This window comes from Malania oleifera, chromosome 3, assembly GCF_029873635.1.
Source record: "Malania oleifera isolate guangnan ecotype guangnan chromosome 3, ASM2987363v1, whole genome shotgun sequence".
NCBI classification, from domain to species: Eukaryota; Viridiplantae; Streptophyta; class Magnoliopsida; order Santalales; family Ximeniaceae; genus Malania; species Malania oleifera.
In genome coordinates, this window is record NC_080419.1 from 29,549,150 (window position 1) to 29,567,858 (window position 18,709).

At 36.9% G+C, this 18,709-nt stretch overlaps 1 protein-coding gene across 21 annotated transcripts in view; it reads left to right on the forward strand.

The window, feature by feature from the left end:
• Window positions 1-8,614: 8,614 nt before the first annotated feature.
• Window positions 8,615-18,709, forward strand: part of LOC131150724 (uncharacterized) — a 72,357-nt gene continuing 62,262 nt past the window's right edge. For 8 of the 21 annotated variants that reach the window (XM_058101617.1, XM_058101618.1, XM_058101626.1 and 5 more), the window contains exon 1: window positions 8,627-8,962. In XM_058101617.1, the coding sequence (XP_057957600.1) occupies window positions 8,846-8,962 (117 nt within the window). In that variant the 5' untranslated portion in view covers window positions 8,627-8,845. Of the gene's footprint in view, window positions 8,963-18,709 lie in introns of all 21 variants that reach the window. The other 13 variants (XM_058101631.1, XM_058101632.1, XM_058101633.1 and 10 more) reach the window with 5 other exon arrangements.

Here is an 18,709-nt window from a genome sequence, read left to right on the forward strand (position 1 = left end):
ATGAGTTATTGGACAAGGGGTTCATCAGACCTAGTGTGTCACCGTGGGGAGCACTCGTGTTATTTGTTAAAAAAAAGGACGAGTAGATGAGAATGTGCATTGAATGTCGGGAAATAAATAGGGTGACCATTAAGAACAAGCATCCACTTTCTCGTATAAATGATTTGTTTGACCAACTTTAGAGAACACAAGTTTTCTTTAAGATTGATCTCTGATATGGATACCATCAGGTGAAAGTTAAATAAGAGTATGTACCAAAGGCTGCTTTCCGAACCAGGTATGGCCATTATAAGTTTTTGGTTATGCCTTTCAGATTGACTAATGCTCCTGCTGCATTCATGAAACTGATGAACAGAGTCTTCCATAAGTATGTAGATCAGTTTGTCATGGTATTCATTGATGACATTTTTATTTATTCAAAGAGCCCTGAGGAGCATGAGAATCATTTAAGGATGGTACTTTAGGTTCTTAAAGAAAGGAAGTTGTATGTTAAATTCAAGAAATGCGAATTTTGGTTGGAACAAGTGGCATTTCTGGGATACGTAGTATTTAGGGACGATATTTCAGTGGACCCGAGCAAGATAGAGGCGGTAGTTGATTGGACAAGACCGAAGAATGTCCATGAGGTCAGGAGTTTCTTGGAATTGGTAGGATATTACCACCGATTCGTAGAAGGTTTTTCTAAGTTATCAGTCCATCTGACAAAGTTGACCAGGAAGGGTGTAAGATATGAATGGACAGATGAATGTGAACAAAGTTTTCATGAATTGAAACAATGACTCGTCAGTGCTCCGATTTTGACCATCCCATTAGGAGATGGTGGTTTTGTGTTTTACAGTGATGTGTTTAGGAAAGGGCATGGATGCATATTGATGCAATGGGAGAAGGTTATTGCACATGCTTCTCGACTGCTCAAGGAATACGAGAAGAATTATCCAACGCACGATCTGGAATTAGCAGCAATAGTTTTTGCGTTAAACATCTAGAGGCACTACCTATACGGTGAAAGGTGTGAGATTTTCACAAATCATAAAAGCCTTAAGTACTTTTTCATACAGAAGGAGCCGGATATGAGGAAGAGGAGGTGGCTAGAGCTAAGTAAAGACTATGATTGCACTATTAGCTATCACCCGGGGAAAGTTAATGTGGTAGCTGATGCGTTGAGTCAAAAGTCAGAGAATGCGTTAGTCTCGGCAATGATAGTTCAACATCAAATCAGGATGGATCTGGAAAGATTTGGTGTGGAAATAGTGGAAGGAAATCATCAACCTTTTATTGCTAATCTGGTGCTCCAACCGACCTTGTTAGAACAGATGAAGGCTGCATAGAAGAATGATGCAAAGTTGGTAAAAATTATAGGTAAGGTACGAAGTGGCCTAGGGATGGATTTTAATGTCTCAAAAGATGGAGTTTCAAAGTTTCACGCCCAATTGTGTGTGCTTAGTGGTATAGAGATAAAAAGGGCAATTCTGTAAGAGGCTTATCACTCTTTGTATACAGTGTATCCAGGAAGCACTAAAATGTATGGAGATTTGCAAGAATCCTTCTAGTGGAACAATATGAAGAGGGAGATTGCCCGGTTCATGAAGCAGTGCCTTACGTGTCAGCAGGTAAAGGCTGAACACCAGAGAACGGTAGGGTCATTGCAACAATTCCAAATTCTTGAGTGGAAGTGGGAGCATATATCCATGGATTTTGTTACGAGATTACCCTCATAACTACATGGGCAAAATGCCATTTGGGTAATCGTTGACCATCTAACAGAGACTGCCCATTTTATTCCAATCAGAGTCAGTTACTCCATGAATAGGTAGGCAGAGCTGTATGTGCGGGTGATAGTTAGACTCCATGGCGTACCAGTGTCCATTGTATCATATCGAGACCCACGGTTTACTTCCCAATTTTGGAAGAGTTTGTAGAGGGCCTTGGGATCTGAGCTTATTTTCAGTACAACATTTCACCCTTAGAGTGATGGAAAAATAGAGAGAACAATCAAGATATTGGAAGATATGTTACATGCATGTGTACTGGACTTCAAAGGAAGCTAGATTCAATATCTGCCGTTAATTGAGTTTGCCTACAACAATAACTACCAGACTAGTATTGGAATGGCCCCGTATGAAGCGTTATATGGTTGGAGATATTGATCTCTATTGTATTGGGATGAGGTTAGTGAACGAAGATTTTTAGGGCTAGAAATTGTTCAATAGACTTCTAAGAAAATCAAACTCATTCAGGATAAAATTAGAATAGCTCAAAGTCGATAGAAGAGTTATGTTGACACTCGCCGATGAGAACTAGAGTTTGATGTGGGGGATAAGATATTTCTATGGATTGCTTCAATAAAGGGGGTTATGAGATTTGGGAAGAAGGGTAAGCTAAGCCCTAGATATATTGGGTCATTCGAGATTCTGGAGAGGATTAGTCTACTTGCCTACATAATAGCTCTACCCCCAGCACTATCTAGGATTCATGACGTGTTTCACGTGTCCATGTTGAAGAAGTACGTCCAAAATCCTTCACATGTGATAAGTTACGAGTCCTTGGAAGTGAGTGATATGTTATCATATAATGAAGTGCCAGTTCGGATCCTAGACTGGAAGGAGTAAGAATTGTGTACCAAGAAGATCCTGTTGGAAAAAAGTACTCTAGCGTAATCATGCCATTGAGGAAGCCTTATGGGAATTAGAAGAGGAAATATGCCAGAGGTACCCACAATTATTCAACGAGACCCAACACTAGTCAAGTGAGTGTAACTGTTCAGGTAAGCTCTTGGTTTTTTAAATGTAAACATGTTTTGTGTAGGTTGTTTAGATAGGTTTGTTTGGTGGTAATCTATACGTTTTGGTTTAAACTTTGAGTGGTTCTAGGATAATTTTTAATTGATTACTTGTAATCTCCAGAGGTTGTTTATGTAACCACGGTATTCCTCTGCCATAAGTGAGGGTTATTAATAAAATTTGGGTCGGGACCACTATGTGAGTGGCCGCTGACTTTTCCTAGAGTCGGATAAACATTTCAGTGATTTCTTGATGTTGGTATTAGTGTTGGTTAGCAAATTTCGAAGACAAAAATTTTATAAGGAGGGGAGGATGTAGTGATATAATAATAATAATAATAATAATAATAATAATAATAATAATAATAATTTAAAATTAAATTAATTAATTAATATTAATTATTAATTAAATGATACAATATATTAATATAATATAATATATTATTATAATATATATATTGATATATATGTAAAGGAATGTCTTAGGAGCTTCCTGAGACATCCTTTCCTTAGAAATTAAATCCCCACCAAACTGTGAGTTCGCTCTCTCTCTCCCTCTCTCTTCAATTTTCTCGGCAAAACTTGTGCCGATTGAAGAACAAAAAATATTCTTGAGTTCCAATTTTGGTCAACATTTTAATCGATGAGATTTCGTGATTTGAGTGTCGTAGGCACCACTATTGGGATAAAGTAAAGGGAATATATTATGTCAGTTTTTTCTTAAATTTGAACTGATTAAACTTGAGTATATGGAATTGGGAATGTTATATATGATTTTCTTTAAGAATCAAACATGTGAAATTGACGGTTTTGATTATTATATGTATTTGGGGAAAAACCAAAGCGAGTAGGTTAATCATCTCTGTTTCCTAAAATATATATATATATATATATTTAGTCAAATAAAATTTTGGAGATGATCAGACCTAATTTCTAGCAAAAATATAATTTTCCATGCAGTTTATTGTATTACAACTTAATGTTCAAATTGTGTGGCATGAGTATGTTTTATTTTTATTACATAATTGAATTTGAGGATTTTTATGAAATTATACAGTGAGAATGTGTTTTATACTGATTTATGGAAAAATTGTGAATGCGGTGGAAATGTGAAATGACAATTTTATACCGAGTAGTGAAATGTGAAATGACAGTTTCATACCGGATTGTGAATGGTTGGAAATATTAGTATGAGATGTATGTTTTGAAAATAAGATTATGATACTATTTTTATTACTTAAATTGCACTATATGGTTTAAGAACCCTGAGGACCAGTTGTAATAAGAGTACGACACCGTAGCTACAGATAAGATAAATGAGTGCAACCACACTGTACTGCGAAGTGTTGGTAATGGAAGTCGATTTGGCCTACGAAGTGTTATGGACCGCCTCTGGAGTCCGGACCAGGCTGCGGTAGGCAAATCGTACTGCAGACAAGAAATTTTGACTTAACTTGGTAGTAAGTCAGCCAATGCTAAGTCCAGTTTTCGGACCGCACAACCCGATCATGGGGGTTTGTACATAATGATGATGTTGTTAGTCCAAAATGGTGGTTCCTTTATGCATATATGTGAATTTATGTAACTGGTATTATTTACTGAGCTGAACTATAATGTAAAGGAAAATGTGTATTTTCAACTGTATAGGTGTGAGTTATATTTTGCAAATGTCATACTTGTCAAATAAAGTAAATTAATGATTGTGCTAAATTTCACTGAAACTCATGTTAACTACACATTGACAATAATTTATTCCGTCTTACTGAAAAGTGTCTTACCCCAATAAATATATATCAACTTTTCAGGTCATACAGAAAATCAAGCCTAGGTGCTCCAGAGCGAGACTTAGATGATCTCACTGAGGGTGCGTGTTGGTGGGACCCTGGTTTGTTTATATGGATATTTTGGGTTTTCTGAGTTGTAATATAAATTTTGGGTATGGTAGATATAATAGTTGTGAGGTAATACTCTGGTATGTATAATGTATGGAAGGTTTATTTTTGCTTTCTTTGGCTGTTCAATGGTACAAATGTAATATTCTAGAATATTGTGAATATATGTAATATTGTGATAATTATGGAAAAAAAAAAATAGGGTCGTGACAACTGCTCCCGTGGACGTAGGCAGATTGTCAAATCACGTAAATTCTTTTGTCTTTTGGTTATTGCTTTCTTTGATTATCATCGTTGAGTGATTGTTAGGTTCGTATAGTTCATCATCAAGTATTTGCTTGCTTGTTCTATTAATTGTTTTCGTGAGAGTTCGTGTGAGTTCTTCTGTTGCGCATACTCGACGCCTACAATTAGTTTCTGAGCGCTGATTGTTGAGAACAACAATCAGTATCAGACTCAAGTGATTGTTGGCGTGTTGCACAATAAAAAAAATTGAAATCTACCCAAATTTCCCCTAACACTTTTGGATTGTTTCAAATTACATAAAACGATTAAAATTGGTAAAAAAGGAGTAGAAATGTCCAGAACGGGTAAGGAGATTTTTTCAATTTTCATGTCAAAATTTCAAAAATTTCCCAAGTTGCTCATAATTGTTTGAATATTTTGAAATCATGCAAAATGATCAAAATTGGTAAAAAGGTAACATAAATGCCCATAATGCACAAAGAGATTTCTCATTTTCGTGCCAAAATTCCAAAATTCTGCCCACATTGCTCCTAACCTTTTGAATTGTTCCAAATCAATTGGAATGATTGAAATTAGTCAAAAGAGAGAAGAAATGTCTAAAATGGGTAGGGGGATTAGGGCCAATCTCCAGTGCGAAACTCAGTTGATTTCGACAACTCAACAAAGAAATGACTATCTGTTATTAATTGGGATTGAGCCTTTAGCCTTATAATTCATTGTTGTGCTCCCAAATAAGAAGTTGATGGTTCAAGTCTATTGTCACTAAGGGACAAGAGAATAGTGAGAGGAGGGTGAGGTATTGCATACAATATGTTGAGTAGAGTTGTGAATCTATTTGTCTAGGAACATTAATTAAGATCAATGTGTAGGGTTTATTAAAAATGATATAGTAATACATAAACTATAATCATTTGACTCATTTTAATTAAATTCACTTTGAATTATATTAATGATAAAATTTTATATGTTAAATCATCTAATTTGAACTAGCTTCTTCTGGGCTTTTGATTCATTTAAAAGACAATGATCTCCATCTTGTGTTTTGTTGAAGCATTAATGCCTAAGTATTATTCATTTTGAAATGTCAATGATAAAATTTCAAATGTTAAATCGTCATATTTTGAATTGACTTCCATGCTCTTTGATTCATTTAAAATACAAGTATTTCCGTCTTGTATGGTTCTTTATTGAAGCATTAATGCCGGAGTATTATTCACCTTGAAATACATCATCAATAAAATTTTAAATGTTAAATCATCCTATTTTAAATTGGTTTATGGGCTCCTTGATTCATGTAAAAGAGAAAGATTTCCATCTTGTATCGTTCTTTGTTGAAGCACTAATGTCTAAATATTATTCACGTTCTTTTATCTTTTCATCTATTATACATAATTTGATTGCTTGGATAATATAATGATATTTATGTGTAATCATACATGATCTTGTGCTAATTCATTGATTAATCATACATAATTTGTGGGAGTTGATTAAAGTTTTAAAGACCCTTGGTCTTTATGCATGTATTGACGCAACATAAAAAATAATTAATGTGCTTAGAAGATGAATTAATTATCTTAATAAAAATTTTAAAAATAATACAATTAATACAAAAAATTTCTTTTTCACTTTAAAGATGAGCTAAAAGTAATTTTTAAACATAAATTTTTTTTAAAAAAATTAAAAACCATAAAGGTTCCATTTTGGCCACCAATTGCTTGACCTAGTGACCCAAGAAAATAGAGTTTTTTTTTCCCGTTTTATTAGTATTTTAAATTAAAATATTAAATAATACTTTATTTGGAAAAAAATTCCCCAATCTAATGTTTCAAATCTCGCAGGCTCGTAGGTTAGAACTGCGAGATTTAAACAAATCTCGCAGGTTGGTCTTGTGAGATTTGCATGAACACTTCTTCACGTTTCCTGCGCCTGCTCCATTGAGGCCGATATATGTTGAATGCCTGATACACATTTAGTTCTCTCCAAAAGCATTAATGAGAGAAGATCATTAGATATAGATGTGTCAGGGCAATGATGCAGAATGGGGGTGAGCTAGATTCCTAAATAGCTACAAGTAGGAAGCAGCATGATATGGGGTTTCTATTTTTTTTTTTTTTATTATTGAAAACATCATGTCAGCCATTAATTTCCTTTTCTCCAACCTCCACGACCATCAAGGAAGCCACATAATATATATATATATATATATATATATATGTATGTATGTATATAAAGAATTTGTATGAAATGTCAAAATAAAAAGAAAGGTATGATCATTTTATCATTTTTTGGGGATAAATAATCAAGTAATTAGTCAATTAAGTATATATTTTACATGTATGCCTGCTAGCTCCAGCTACATTTTAATTTCTAAGATTAGTGATCCAATGAAAGTTAATATATCTATCAATTAGTTTAGGCATATATATATATATATATATATATATATATGTTTTGTTGGTATATTATAAAATAGCGGAAGTAGAGAAGTAGAGAAACATATGCAAACTCTAGCTCTAATGATTTATAATTACAACAAACACATATGTATACGGTTTCATCTATTTCTTATATTTCTTACATGTTTTCATTTTTATTTTGGTTTTTTTATTCCATTTAATTTTCATGAATACATGGAGTAGGAGGTTAGATGTTTGAATGCTTGGTGTATTTTTAAAAAAAATTTTTTTAAATAAAATCTTTTATTCAAATGGATCTTTAAGTATACTTGGCGGCATTGAGAGATTAGTAAATTATACTATATCTTAGATAAAAAATTCAATTCTTTTTGTTAGTTAAATATAAAGTAAAGTATGATTAATTGGGCAATATCATTCATGTTAACTTCTACAACTCAATACCTAGTTGTAAAAAATAATTTTTTTTTTCATTTTTAACTTTTTCTATGACTATAAAATATCACTTGTTTTCATAAATTTTTAAAATTTGTGTAAAAAAATGAAAGTATGTTTTATTATCCTCCAAATTTTTTTAAAAATAATTTTTATAATCAGATCATAATTTTAAAATGAGAAAATAATATTTATAGTTGCTACCACAGCAATATCACTCCTGTTTTTGTGGGTGCAAATCCTTTGTTCCCTTCTGCTATTTCTTCCACCTTACTCCCTTGCACATACCTTTCTTTTTGTTTTGACTTTTCATACAAATTCTTTATATATATTATATTATTATATAGTTTCCTTGATGATGGTGGAGGTTGGAGAAAAGCAAATTAATGGCTGACATGATATTTTCAATAATAAAAAAAAAAAGTAGAAACCCCACATCATATTGCTTCCTACTTGTAGCTATTTTAGGAGTCTAGCCCAGGCCCATTCTTCATCATTGTCCTGACACATCTATATATCATTCATTGTATACTGAGAATGAGAGAAGAGACACAACCACACAGGGATCTTCTTTCATTAATGCATTTGGAGAGAACTAATTGTGCATTAGCCATTCAACATATATCGGCCTCAACGGAGCATGCGCAGAGAACATGAAGAAGTGCCAATGCAAATCTCGTAAGACTAACTTGTGAGATTTGTTTAAATATCGCAGCCCTAATTTGCGAGATTATGTAAGCATTAGAGTAAGAAATTTTTTCTCAAATAAAGTATTATTTAATATTTTATTTTAAAATAATAATAAAACGGAAAAAACTCCTAGTAAACATGCCAATTCCCACGTTTGGCCTCGGTACCAGGAAGTCGGCGAGCGTATCTAACCTCGCCCGAATCCTCCGCACTATCTTATCCTAATGTATTTGTTACCTGCTCACTATGCAAACCTATTTATATTTCTTCGATGTGTTTACTCTCTGGCTCCCCTGCGGCTACACCCGAACCCTAGAAACCCATTTGGTTCCAGAAAACCTGATTTACACCGGAAATCCTTTCTGAACCTGTAAAATTGAGCTCATGATATGTCGAGCGGCGTACCCGCCGTGTATCTCCACGTCGTCGATTCCGTTGTTGGTAAAATGCGGGACGCCTTCATCACCGAGAACGGTGACGACTCTGCTCTCGTGGAGCTTCAGGGGGTACTGTTTCTTGATGCTCTTCTTCTATTTTCTTTCCCGTTTTAGTGTTCATCTTCATCCGCATTTTGTTGCCAAGCTTGGACATATACATGAACTGGCTGTGGAAATGAAGATGAAACATGTGGAAATTTGTTGTTTCTGTGATTGCAATCGTTTTAGCCTAGCCTTTTGGACATATCAAGGTTCCGGAGATTATGATGTTGATATAAATGAGTTTTTGTAGTGAATGTTTTTCTTCCTCAGAAGAATCCATAATCAACTTGTGTGTGAGTTCTAGTTACTGGAATCACTTTATGTGGTCTATTGCTAAAATGCATGGGCATTGATGATGCATTGCTCTTTTGTCAGCATGGATTCTTGTAATTACATACATTTTAAGAGATGGAGGCGCCGCACATTCAATTATTGTAATTGTTCCAATTGTGGAAATTTGTTGTTTCTGTGATTGCAATCGTTTTAGCCTAGCCTTTTGGACATATCAAGGTTCTGGAGATTATGATGTTGATATAAAGAGAGTTTTTGTAGTGAATGTTTTTCTTCCTTAAAAGAATCCATAATCAACTTGTGTGTGAGTTCTAGTTACTGGAATCACTTTATGTGGTCTATTTCTAAAATGCATGGGCATTGATGATGCATTGCTCTTTTGTCAGCATGGAGTCCTGTAATTACATACATTTTAAGAGATGGAGGCCTCACACATTCAATTATTGTAATTGTTCCAATTTTGGTCATGACTAGTCTTGAATGGGCAATCAAAATAGCTTGATAACGAATCTAAATAATAGGGATGGAGGGACAATATGTAATGTTATGTTGTATGCGTAACTATTTTAAAGTGTTTATGCTAGAAAAATTAATTCCTTTCACCAAAGGTGGTCGAAGAAATACTTAACACCAGATTGGCAAGTCACAGCATGAAGGAATACACGCGTGTGGGGCTTCTGACTGGTTGGAAATTCAACTTACTTCACTTCAACCATGACCATAGTTACTGAATGATTAAGATTGAGGTGATTCCGTAATAGTTGTAAGAATTGAACATTCATGACTCATTTGGTTCGGTAGAATAGCTATTCATTAGAATAAAATGGAATATGACTTAAATTTTGGGAATCAAGGGAAAAGTTATTCCTTATATATTCCTAATATTTTTCATTCAACATATAATAAGAAGGGAATAAACATTGCCATGATAAAATTTGGGAACAGTTATTCCTTGTCTATTTCACGTTGTTATTTGCTTTAGAATAACAACATAATTTGTTATATAACTAATTGTAAGTAACCTATTAAAACTAATTTATTCTTGGGAATAGACATTCTACAAACCAAACGTAACCTTAGTGTTATACACTTTGGTGATTATCCTAAACTAGACACAAATGAACTGCTTGTAGGGGATATATTGCCAGCCTAGAACTAATTGACCAAGTTGGAGTTTCTAGTTATTACCTTGCTTTCTTTTCTAAAAGCTGTTTCTAATTCTCGTTTTTGATGGTCCGTCACTTAGCTGCATGGAGTGCTGTTTCTTTTATACTTTGCCTTGTGAACATGTAATTGTTCTACGCCCAAGTTAACCAATGTGATATTTAAGAGGATGGTAAGGCTTGTAGTGAAATACTCTCCCTCCCTTTTTTGAGAGGCAGACCTGGATGGATAGTAGATCTAGTGGCCCATCTTATGGTTGCCACAATGAATGGTAGATATAGTCTTTACAAGGTAGGGGAAAAATGGCATTGTACGGCACTGGGGGGTTTTTTAATTTTTGTTTATCGTTAAGGTATTTTATTGCAATTATATTTGTAAAATTCTAGGATATTTTTATCTGCGAAGCTGGCATTTGAGCTTATTTAAGTTTCTAAAATTAGTTTATTTATTTCCTATGTGACCCCATAAAAGGCCTCCTATGTATTAGTTTTATTCAGATTTAAATTAAAATTATTTTGGACGTTGGTCCTACATGGAGTTATATTAGAGATTTGATTCAACAGGACTATCATTCTTTGTCAGGGTTTGTGATTTTAACTCTAATTGCTGGGGCTGTCAGTGTTTGACAGGGTTGTTTGTGAATTTAACTTTCATTTGTGCTATGATTTTACGTTTTTAACTTAAATAAGCTTGTGTTGCTGCATCCACCATGTTCACCTTCACCAAGTTACCAACATCCATCTCTCCAGTTATATCCTTCATGATTGTTGGAATAAAAGAAAAGATCTTCATGCAGAAGCATAAACCCCTTCAATGGAGCTTCCTTGGCAAGCCAAAGCAAAAGAATTAAACAATAAAAATAAAACTCATTCAGCCCAAATACTGTGAACCCTAATCAGCCCCACATTGAACCCCAGCACATATGACCTTTAAATAAAAGTCAAGGTTGTTCGTGGTCCTTGTGTTTATCATAGTCATTTCTTCCATTGTGACACAGAATCAAAGCTCCATCATTGTCTTTGACGCTGGCTAGGAAATCATTCTTATTATGCAAGAGTTATCATTGTCATTCAACCACCGGTGTTCCTTCATGCACCACCTGAAAGCCAACCTGCAGCTGCTGTTGTAAAGTTAGAGATGGAGAAAAGAAGATAAAAAGAGATGAATAGAAGAGAAGAAGGAAGGAAGATAAAATATTAGGCAGTAATTTCCTGAAGCCTATGTATGGACCCAGGTCTGCTGTTGTGTATATTAATAATAAAAAATACCTCACTTACACAAGCTAATTACAAAAAAAACATATTCTCTTCTAACACTCCCCACAAGCTTGAGGTGTGTAAATACCACCTAACCCCAGCCTGTTACAACTATTAAACAAGGCAGGCTTAAATAAAGGCTTTCCAAAAACATTTCCACCATCCATAGATTTGATGAAAAGAGAGTCCTCAAGACCTTCAACACACATCTCTCACAAAATGACAGTCAACTTCATTGTGCTTTGTCTTCTTATGGAACACTAGATTCTATAAATGGCAGCTTGATTATCAAACATATCTCTTGGCTTTGTTACCAAGAATCCCATGTCTAACATAAGAGAATTTAGACACATAAGATCATTCATGGTGTGAGCCATAGTCTGATATTGTGCTACAATTGTTTGTTTCTTGTCATGCCAAGTAACAAGATTACCTCTCACAAATGTGAAGTATCCAATAGTAGACCTTCGATCATAAACACAACCAGCCCAATTTGTGTTAGAGTATCCTATGAGCTATGGGCAAATCCAAGTCATAGATGGATCTTTAGAACCAGAGATTGAAACAATGATGGGTAGAAGAGGCGGTTGCATGGTGGCAGTGACATCTGTGCTTGCTCATCATTGTTGTTAAACACTCAATTGTTTCTCTAGATTAGTAACTGATGGGTTTGGAAGAGGGATAAAATATTTCTCAAGAATGGCAAGGGTGGGAACACGAGGATCAATACCTGAGTGAGGGGTCTATAAATCCTTGATGGACTGAAAATAGATTCATCCAAGGAGGACCCAACACTAGATATTGCGGTATCCCCTTAAAAAGGGTGACATTGGCATATTCCCTATGAGTGTGGGATCATAACATCTATATTCGTTTTGAGTTCTCAAGTACTCGACAAAGAAACATTTAACAGGAGGAGAGAACTTGTCTTGATCAGAATGGGGAAGATGAACAAGACATGTGCACCCAAAGACACGAGGGACAGTAGAGCCCCATAGAACATTGCTGCATCTTATTGAGTAAAAAATATTCAGTCCAAAAGGTTTTAGGAATATGCATGTGAAGGAGTAAAGACTATGCAGTGTCAAGTAAATGTCTATTTCTCCGTTGTGCTACTCCATTCTTTGATGAATAATCCCTTTGGACAAGCAAATATTGAAGCTCATTTTGAACACATTCGAATGCATTATTAGATTGAAAATTTTGAATAGCAATGCCAAACTAGAGTTTAGTTTGCTGGTAGGATTCAGTAATACATTCAAAAATTCGAACTTGTCTTTTAACAAATAAATCCATGTCATAGGCGAAAAATCATCCACAAATATTGATGACCAGTCAAATTCTTGACTCTACATGGACCTTAAATATTTGAATGAATAAAAGAAAGCAATGATTTACTATGAGACTAGACTTTAGTGAGAAAAGATATCCTAATATGCTCTCCCAACTGACACATAGAACACTCAAAATGAGAAACCTACTTGAACATGGGAAAAACTTGTTTTAGTTTTGAAGGGATGGATGACCCAAACAAGCGTGCCATTGATCCAAAGAAACACCATGGATAGAAACTGAGGAAGCCGTATGACAATTGACAAGAACTGGATCCACCACGAGTCATCAAAATTGTGAAGGCCATACTTCTCAACCCCTCCACCAATATTCTTCTTGGTGTGAAAATCCTGAATAACACTTAAGGAAATAAGGTAATATAATGTTTATGAAATTTATATGATTGATTTATTGATAACAAGTCTTAAGGGAATTTAGGTACGTATAACATAGAGAAGAAAGGAATTGAAAGAAGATTGCTAAAACAGAAAGGTGTAATCAAACCATCAGCAAGAGTAATATTAGAGTGTAAATTATTTGGGTTCAAGGACTGAAACAATTTAGGGCTGTCTGTCATACGGCAGTCCCAAGGTGAGGAGGATGAAGAAACCAGAACCCTTGTACATCAATGGGCCACAGCAGCACTAGATGTAGAATACTGAGTTTGTAGTTGTTGGACCATGCAAACAAGATTGTTATACTTCTCTTGGGACATGGTTGATGTACTCAAGTGGCTAGGTGCATTTGAAGTATCAAAGGTAGAATCACCCTCAGCAAGAGACTTATTGGCCCAAGTTGGTTTCCCAAGGAGATCCCAACATCGATCAACAATATAGTTGTCCTTGCCACAATGAGTGCAAATGTGAGAATTGCCACGACGAACTTCCTGTTCTAACACATTACTGCTGCCATGGCTGCAATACAAACCTCATCCTTGTCCTCTTAAACTTCTCCTACCACGGTTAAGAGGCAGTAACTATGACTGAATTATCACAGGACAAACTTAAGAAGAAGTCAGGCAGCACATACTAGCACAAAACAGCACTGTAGAACTTCAAAGATCCAGAACTTACAGCACTTCAGAACTTCAATGATTCTGAACTTCAACAGGCAGCTATGACCATGGAACTGAGGCTACAATGTTGTAGGAGGAATTACTTAACCACGAAGAACAAAGCAGATCACAACAAAGCACTGCTGGTGCTTAATAAGCATCTTGGCTGCAGTACTGCCATAGGCAATTGGCTTGCAGCAGCTGGACGCCAGTGCAGGCAAGAAGAGTCATTGAACTCTAATAAAATGCCACCACAAGTTAAATACAAGATTGCAAGCAATCAATCACGAACACATGGAGCATCAAAACAGCATCATTAGCAATCCACAACCAGGGTACAACTGATTGCAGCCTGTGTGGAACAGCGAAAAAGCACAGTGTCACGGATCCCCAAAATGGGACTCAAGTAAGGGCCGTGTGGCACTCGTTGAGAGCTCTCCCTCGACAAGTTAGCCAACTCTCACACGTTCAAGCCTGCAAGCATGAGCACCAGGTGAGTCTCAATACTCAAGGAAAACAAGGAACAATAGGATGTCACATGAGCAATATATTCTTATACACCGAATAAGACTATAACAATCAGAGACATCATAATCCAAGGCAACAGAACACCACAATGAAAAGAACTACTTGTATTATTCATCTACAAGAGAATCACCATACAAGCGATAACACAGATATTCATATATTCATTCTAAATCCCTGAAGAATACAATTATAGCAGTATCTCACTCCCCCTTTTCCCCATTACATTGTCACACCCTAACATCCTCCCCCACTCAATTTATCGACGTCCTCGTCGATGTGTTGTAGACGGCTTTCTCACTCTTCTGATGTTGATGTAGATGTCGTTGACTACGAATTTCTGAAATCTTCAATCTTCTATATGGCATGCTGAAGGTTGTCTGCTGTTTCCCAACTATTCTCTTCTTCCTCCAGTCCTAATCACTGAACCAGAAATTGTTGTTGTTGACGACCTTCTAGATTGACGACTCTGTCTGCAATGATCTCCTGGACTTCTTTAGTGACAGGATGCCTTCTGGAAATTGTTGATCTCCTTAATTTTTGTCGGTGCGGATCTGCTTCATTTGTGTGGAATGGTTTTAAATTGCTTACATGAAACACGGGATGGACTGGACGTCTGTGGCTTTTCATCCACTCAGGTTGCTCAAGCCGATAAGATGCATGTCCCACCTTTTCGATTACTTTGATTGGACCTTCGTAACGACGTAACAGCCTTTTATCCTTGCCACGAAGAAAGCGAAATGTCTCCGGCGGCACTTTTACAAGAACCAGATCTCCAGCTTCAAATTGTTGTGGTCGTCTCCCTTTGTCAGCCCATTTCTTCATGCGCTTTGATGCTTTTTCTAACTGAGCATGGGTGACTTAGATGTTTTGCAACCAATTTTTCGTGAATTGGTAGGCTTTTGGGCAATTTCCTTTGTACGGACCATCCAGAGTGTGTGGGAGAGTCGGTTGTTGACCTGTCACAATCTCAAAAGGGCTTTTATTAGTTGCAGAAGATTTCATAGAGTTAAACAAAATTGTGCCGTGTCCATTAAAGTAACCCAATTCTTCTAATTGGAGTGAACAAAATGTCGTAAGTATTCTTCCAGCATCCCATTAAAACGTTCAGTTTGACCATTTGTTTGTGGGTGATAGCTCGTGGAAAGATTAAGGTTTGAACCCATCAAGCGAAAGAGTTCACCCCAAAATCCCCCCGTGAATCTAACATCCCTATCACTAATTAAGCTTTCTGGAACATCCCAATATTTCACCACGTGCTTGAAGAATAACTGAGCTGTCTTCTCTGCTGAATACGGCTTCGAGACTGGTACGAAAGTTGCATACTTTGAGAACCGGTCAATCACCACCAAAATTGTGTCAAACTCCTCTACTTTTGGCAACGAGGAAATGAAATCCAAAGAGACACTCTCCCATGGCCTAGCAGGAACTAGCAATGGCTCCAATAAACCTGAAGTTTTCTTTCTTTCTACCTTGTCTTGTTGACAGATCAAGCACGTTTTAGTATAACTCATCACATCATCTTGCATATTCGGCCAATAGTACCTCTGTGTAATCAAAGCATGAGTTCTTCGCCATCCCGGATGACCAGCCCACAACGTATCATGACACTCTTTCAGTAAGGTTTTCCTCAAGTTTCCAGCTTTAGGCACATAGACTCTCCTGCCTTTAGTCATTATCAGTCCATCTTCTACCCAGAATTGTCGTGTCTTCCCTTCGTCTATTAGTTTGCTTAGTGACTGCGCCTGCTGGTCTGTACTTAAATGTTCCTTGATAAGATTCTTCAAAGGTAGCGCCAGCCTACTAGTTGATAGATGACTGATGATTTTCAATGCTGCCAATTTAGTTTTTCTACTTAAAAGCGTCGGCCACTTCATTCGTCTTCCCCACTTTATATTTTAAAGCAAAATCAAATTCAGCTAGCTTCTCCTGCCAACGGGCTTGTTTTGACGTTAGTCCAGGTTGTGACAAAAAATGAGTAACTGCTACATTATCGGTTTTTACCACAAATTTGGACCCCAAGAGATAGTGCCTCCACACCCGAAGACAGTGTACCACTGCGAGAAGCTCCTTCTCTTGTGCTGTATAGTTCCGTTTGGCACCCGACAATTTTCTACTTTCAAAAGCAACTGGATGCCCTTCCTGCAAGAGAACTCCCCCTAATGCAAAGTCTGAGGCATCTACTTGCACTTCAAATGGTTTTGTCACATCAGGAAAGATTAGCACAGGATCTCCTACAATCTTTTCCTTTAATTCAAGAAATGCTGATTGGCACTCTTCTGACCACCCCCATGGTACCCCCTTCCTTAGTAAATTCGTTAACAATACAACTCTTCTAGAGTACCCCTCTATAAACTTTCGGTAGTAGTTGGCTAGACCCAAGAAAGATCGCAGTTCTCTAACGGATGTAGGTGCTCGCCACTCCTTGATAGTTTTTACTTTAGCTGAATCCATCCGAATCTGGCCCTCCTCAATGATATGCCCCTAGAATTTAATACGCTTTTGAGCGAAAGCACACTTCTCCCCTTTTACATATAACTGATTTTCTTTGAGTTTTGAAAAACCTTTCGAAGATGATCTTTATATTCTTCTAAGGATGCGTTGAAAACCTAAACAACCACAAACTGATCAAGGTAGTCCCGAAAAACCTAATTCATTAGAGAACAAAAGGTAGCGGGTGCATTTGTTAGCCCAAAAGGCATGACAAGGAATTCAAATGCTCCATACCGTGTGACACAAGTGGTCTTCGGTTCATCTCCCTCAACAATGCGCACTTGATGATATCCCGACCTCAAGTCCAGTTTCGTGAAATATCTAGCTGTACTTAACTGGTCAAAAATATCAGCAATCAGTGGAATGGGATACTTGTGGCGCACGGTAACCTTATTAAGAGCCCGATAATCTATACACAAGCGCAAACTACCATCTTGTTTCTTCTGAAATAACATTGGGGCCCCAAAAGGTGCTTTTGAAGGCCGGATGAACCCTGCTGCAATAAGATCATTCAGTTGCCTTCTAAGTTCAACTAACTCAGGCGGCACCATTCGATAAGGGGCACGTGCTGGCGGCTTTACTCATGGCAAAAGTTCAATTTCGTGGTCAAAATGTCGTCGAGGTGGTAAAACCCTCGGTAGCTGTTCCGGGATCACCTCCTTGAACTCTTCTAAAACTTCCTTAATCTCAAGTGGATATTTCCCTCCTTTTGCATCTTCTGAGACTATTGGTAGAACCACGAAAGAAGATTCTCCCCTTTTTACTCCCTTTTTGAATTGGAGGGCTGAAAGCAACTTCCTCTCATCGAAATTGTTGTAGGCTGCGGGGACCGCACAAGGTGCACTTCCCATTATCACAAGACAATCCGCAGCTGGGATCGGCATTGAGCGTGTCACTTTAAGAAAATCCATCCCCAATACCACATCAAAGTCGTCAAGGGGTGCCACAGTGAAATCAACTGTTCCAGACCATGATCCCATTTGGCATGCCACTTTAGGTACCACCCCCACCGTGGTTAATGCTGTAGAATTCACTGCTTTTATCTTGCCCACATCTTTATCTACTTGCAATTCTAACCGTTGAGCTTCAGAATCAGCAATGAAATTATGGGTGGCCCTTGTATCAATCATGGCCCTGATTTTCTTTCCATTCAAAAGTAGATCCACATACATTAGTCCCTTCTCTTGAGACTTGTTGTTAATTACTTGACGCTCTAATGCCCCCAAAAATCTCAAGGCTCTCACCATATTCGGTTGTTCTTCTGGAATTGCTGTCGAGGTTTCGGTTTCCCCTCAAAGGGCCTTTATAGCATTCAAAGCCTTACGATCGGGGCACTCCGCCACTCGATGTGGTCCTATGCAAAGAAAACAAGAGATCGGTCGACGCTCTCCACCATGGTTCGAAATCGCGGTCGCGGGTAACGTCGCGAAACGGTCGCGGGTGTCGCGGGTCGCGGGAGACGCGGGTGTTACGTAACGGGAAGCGGGCGTAACGGTCGTGAATTTTTTTCACACATGCACAACCATGCCAAATTTAAAAAATAAGCATGAAATCCATTAATACATGATTTTTAATGAATTTTGCAGGCTTTCATTCACTCTACAAATGCTTTTTAATAGGCATTATGATTTTTATATTAATTTTAGTGCGCTGTTTAAA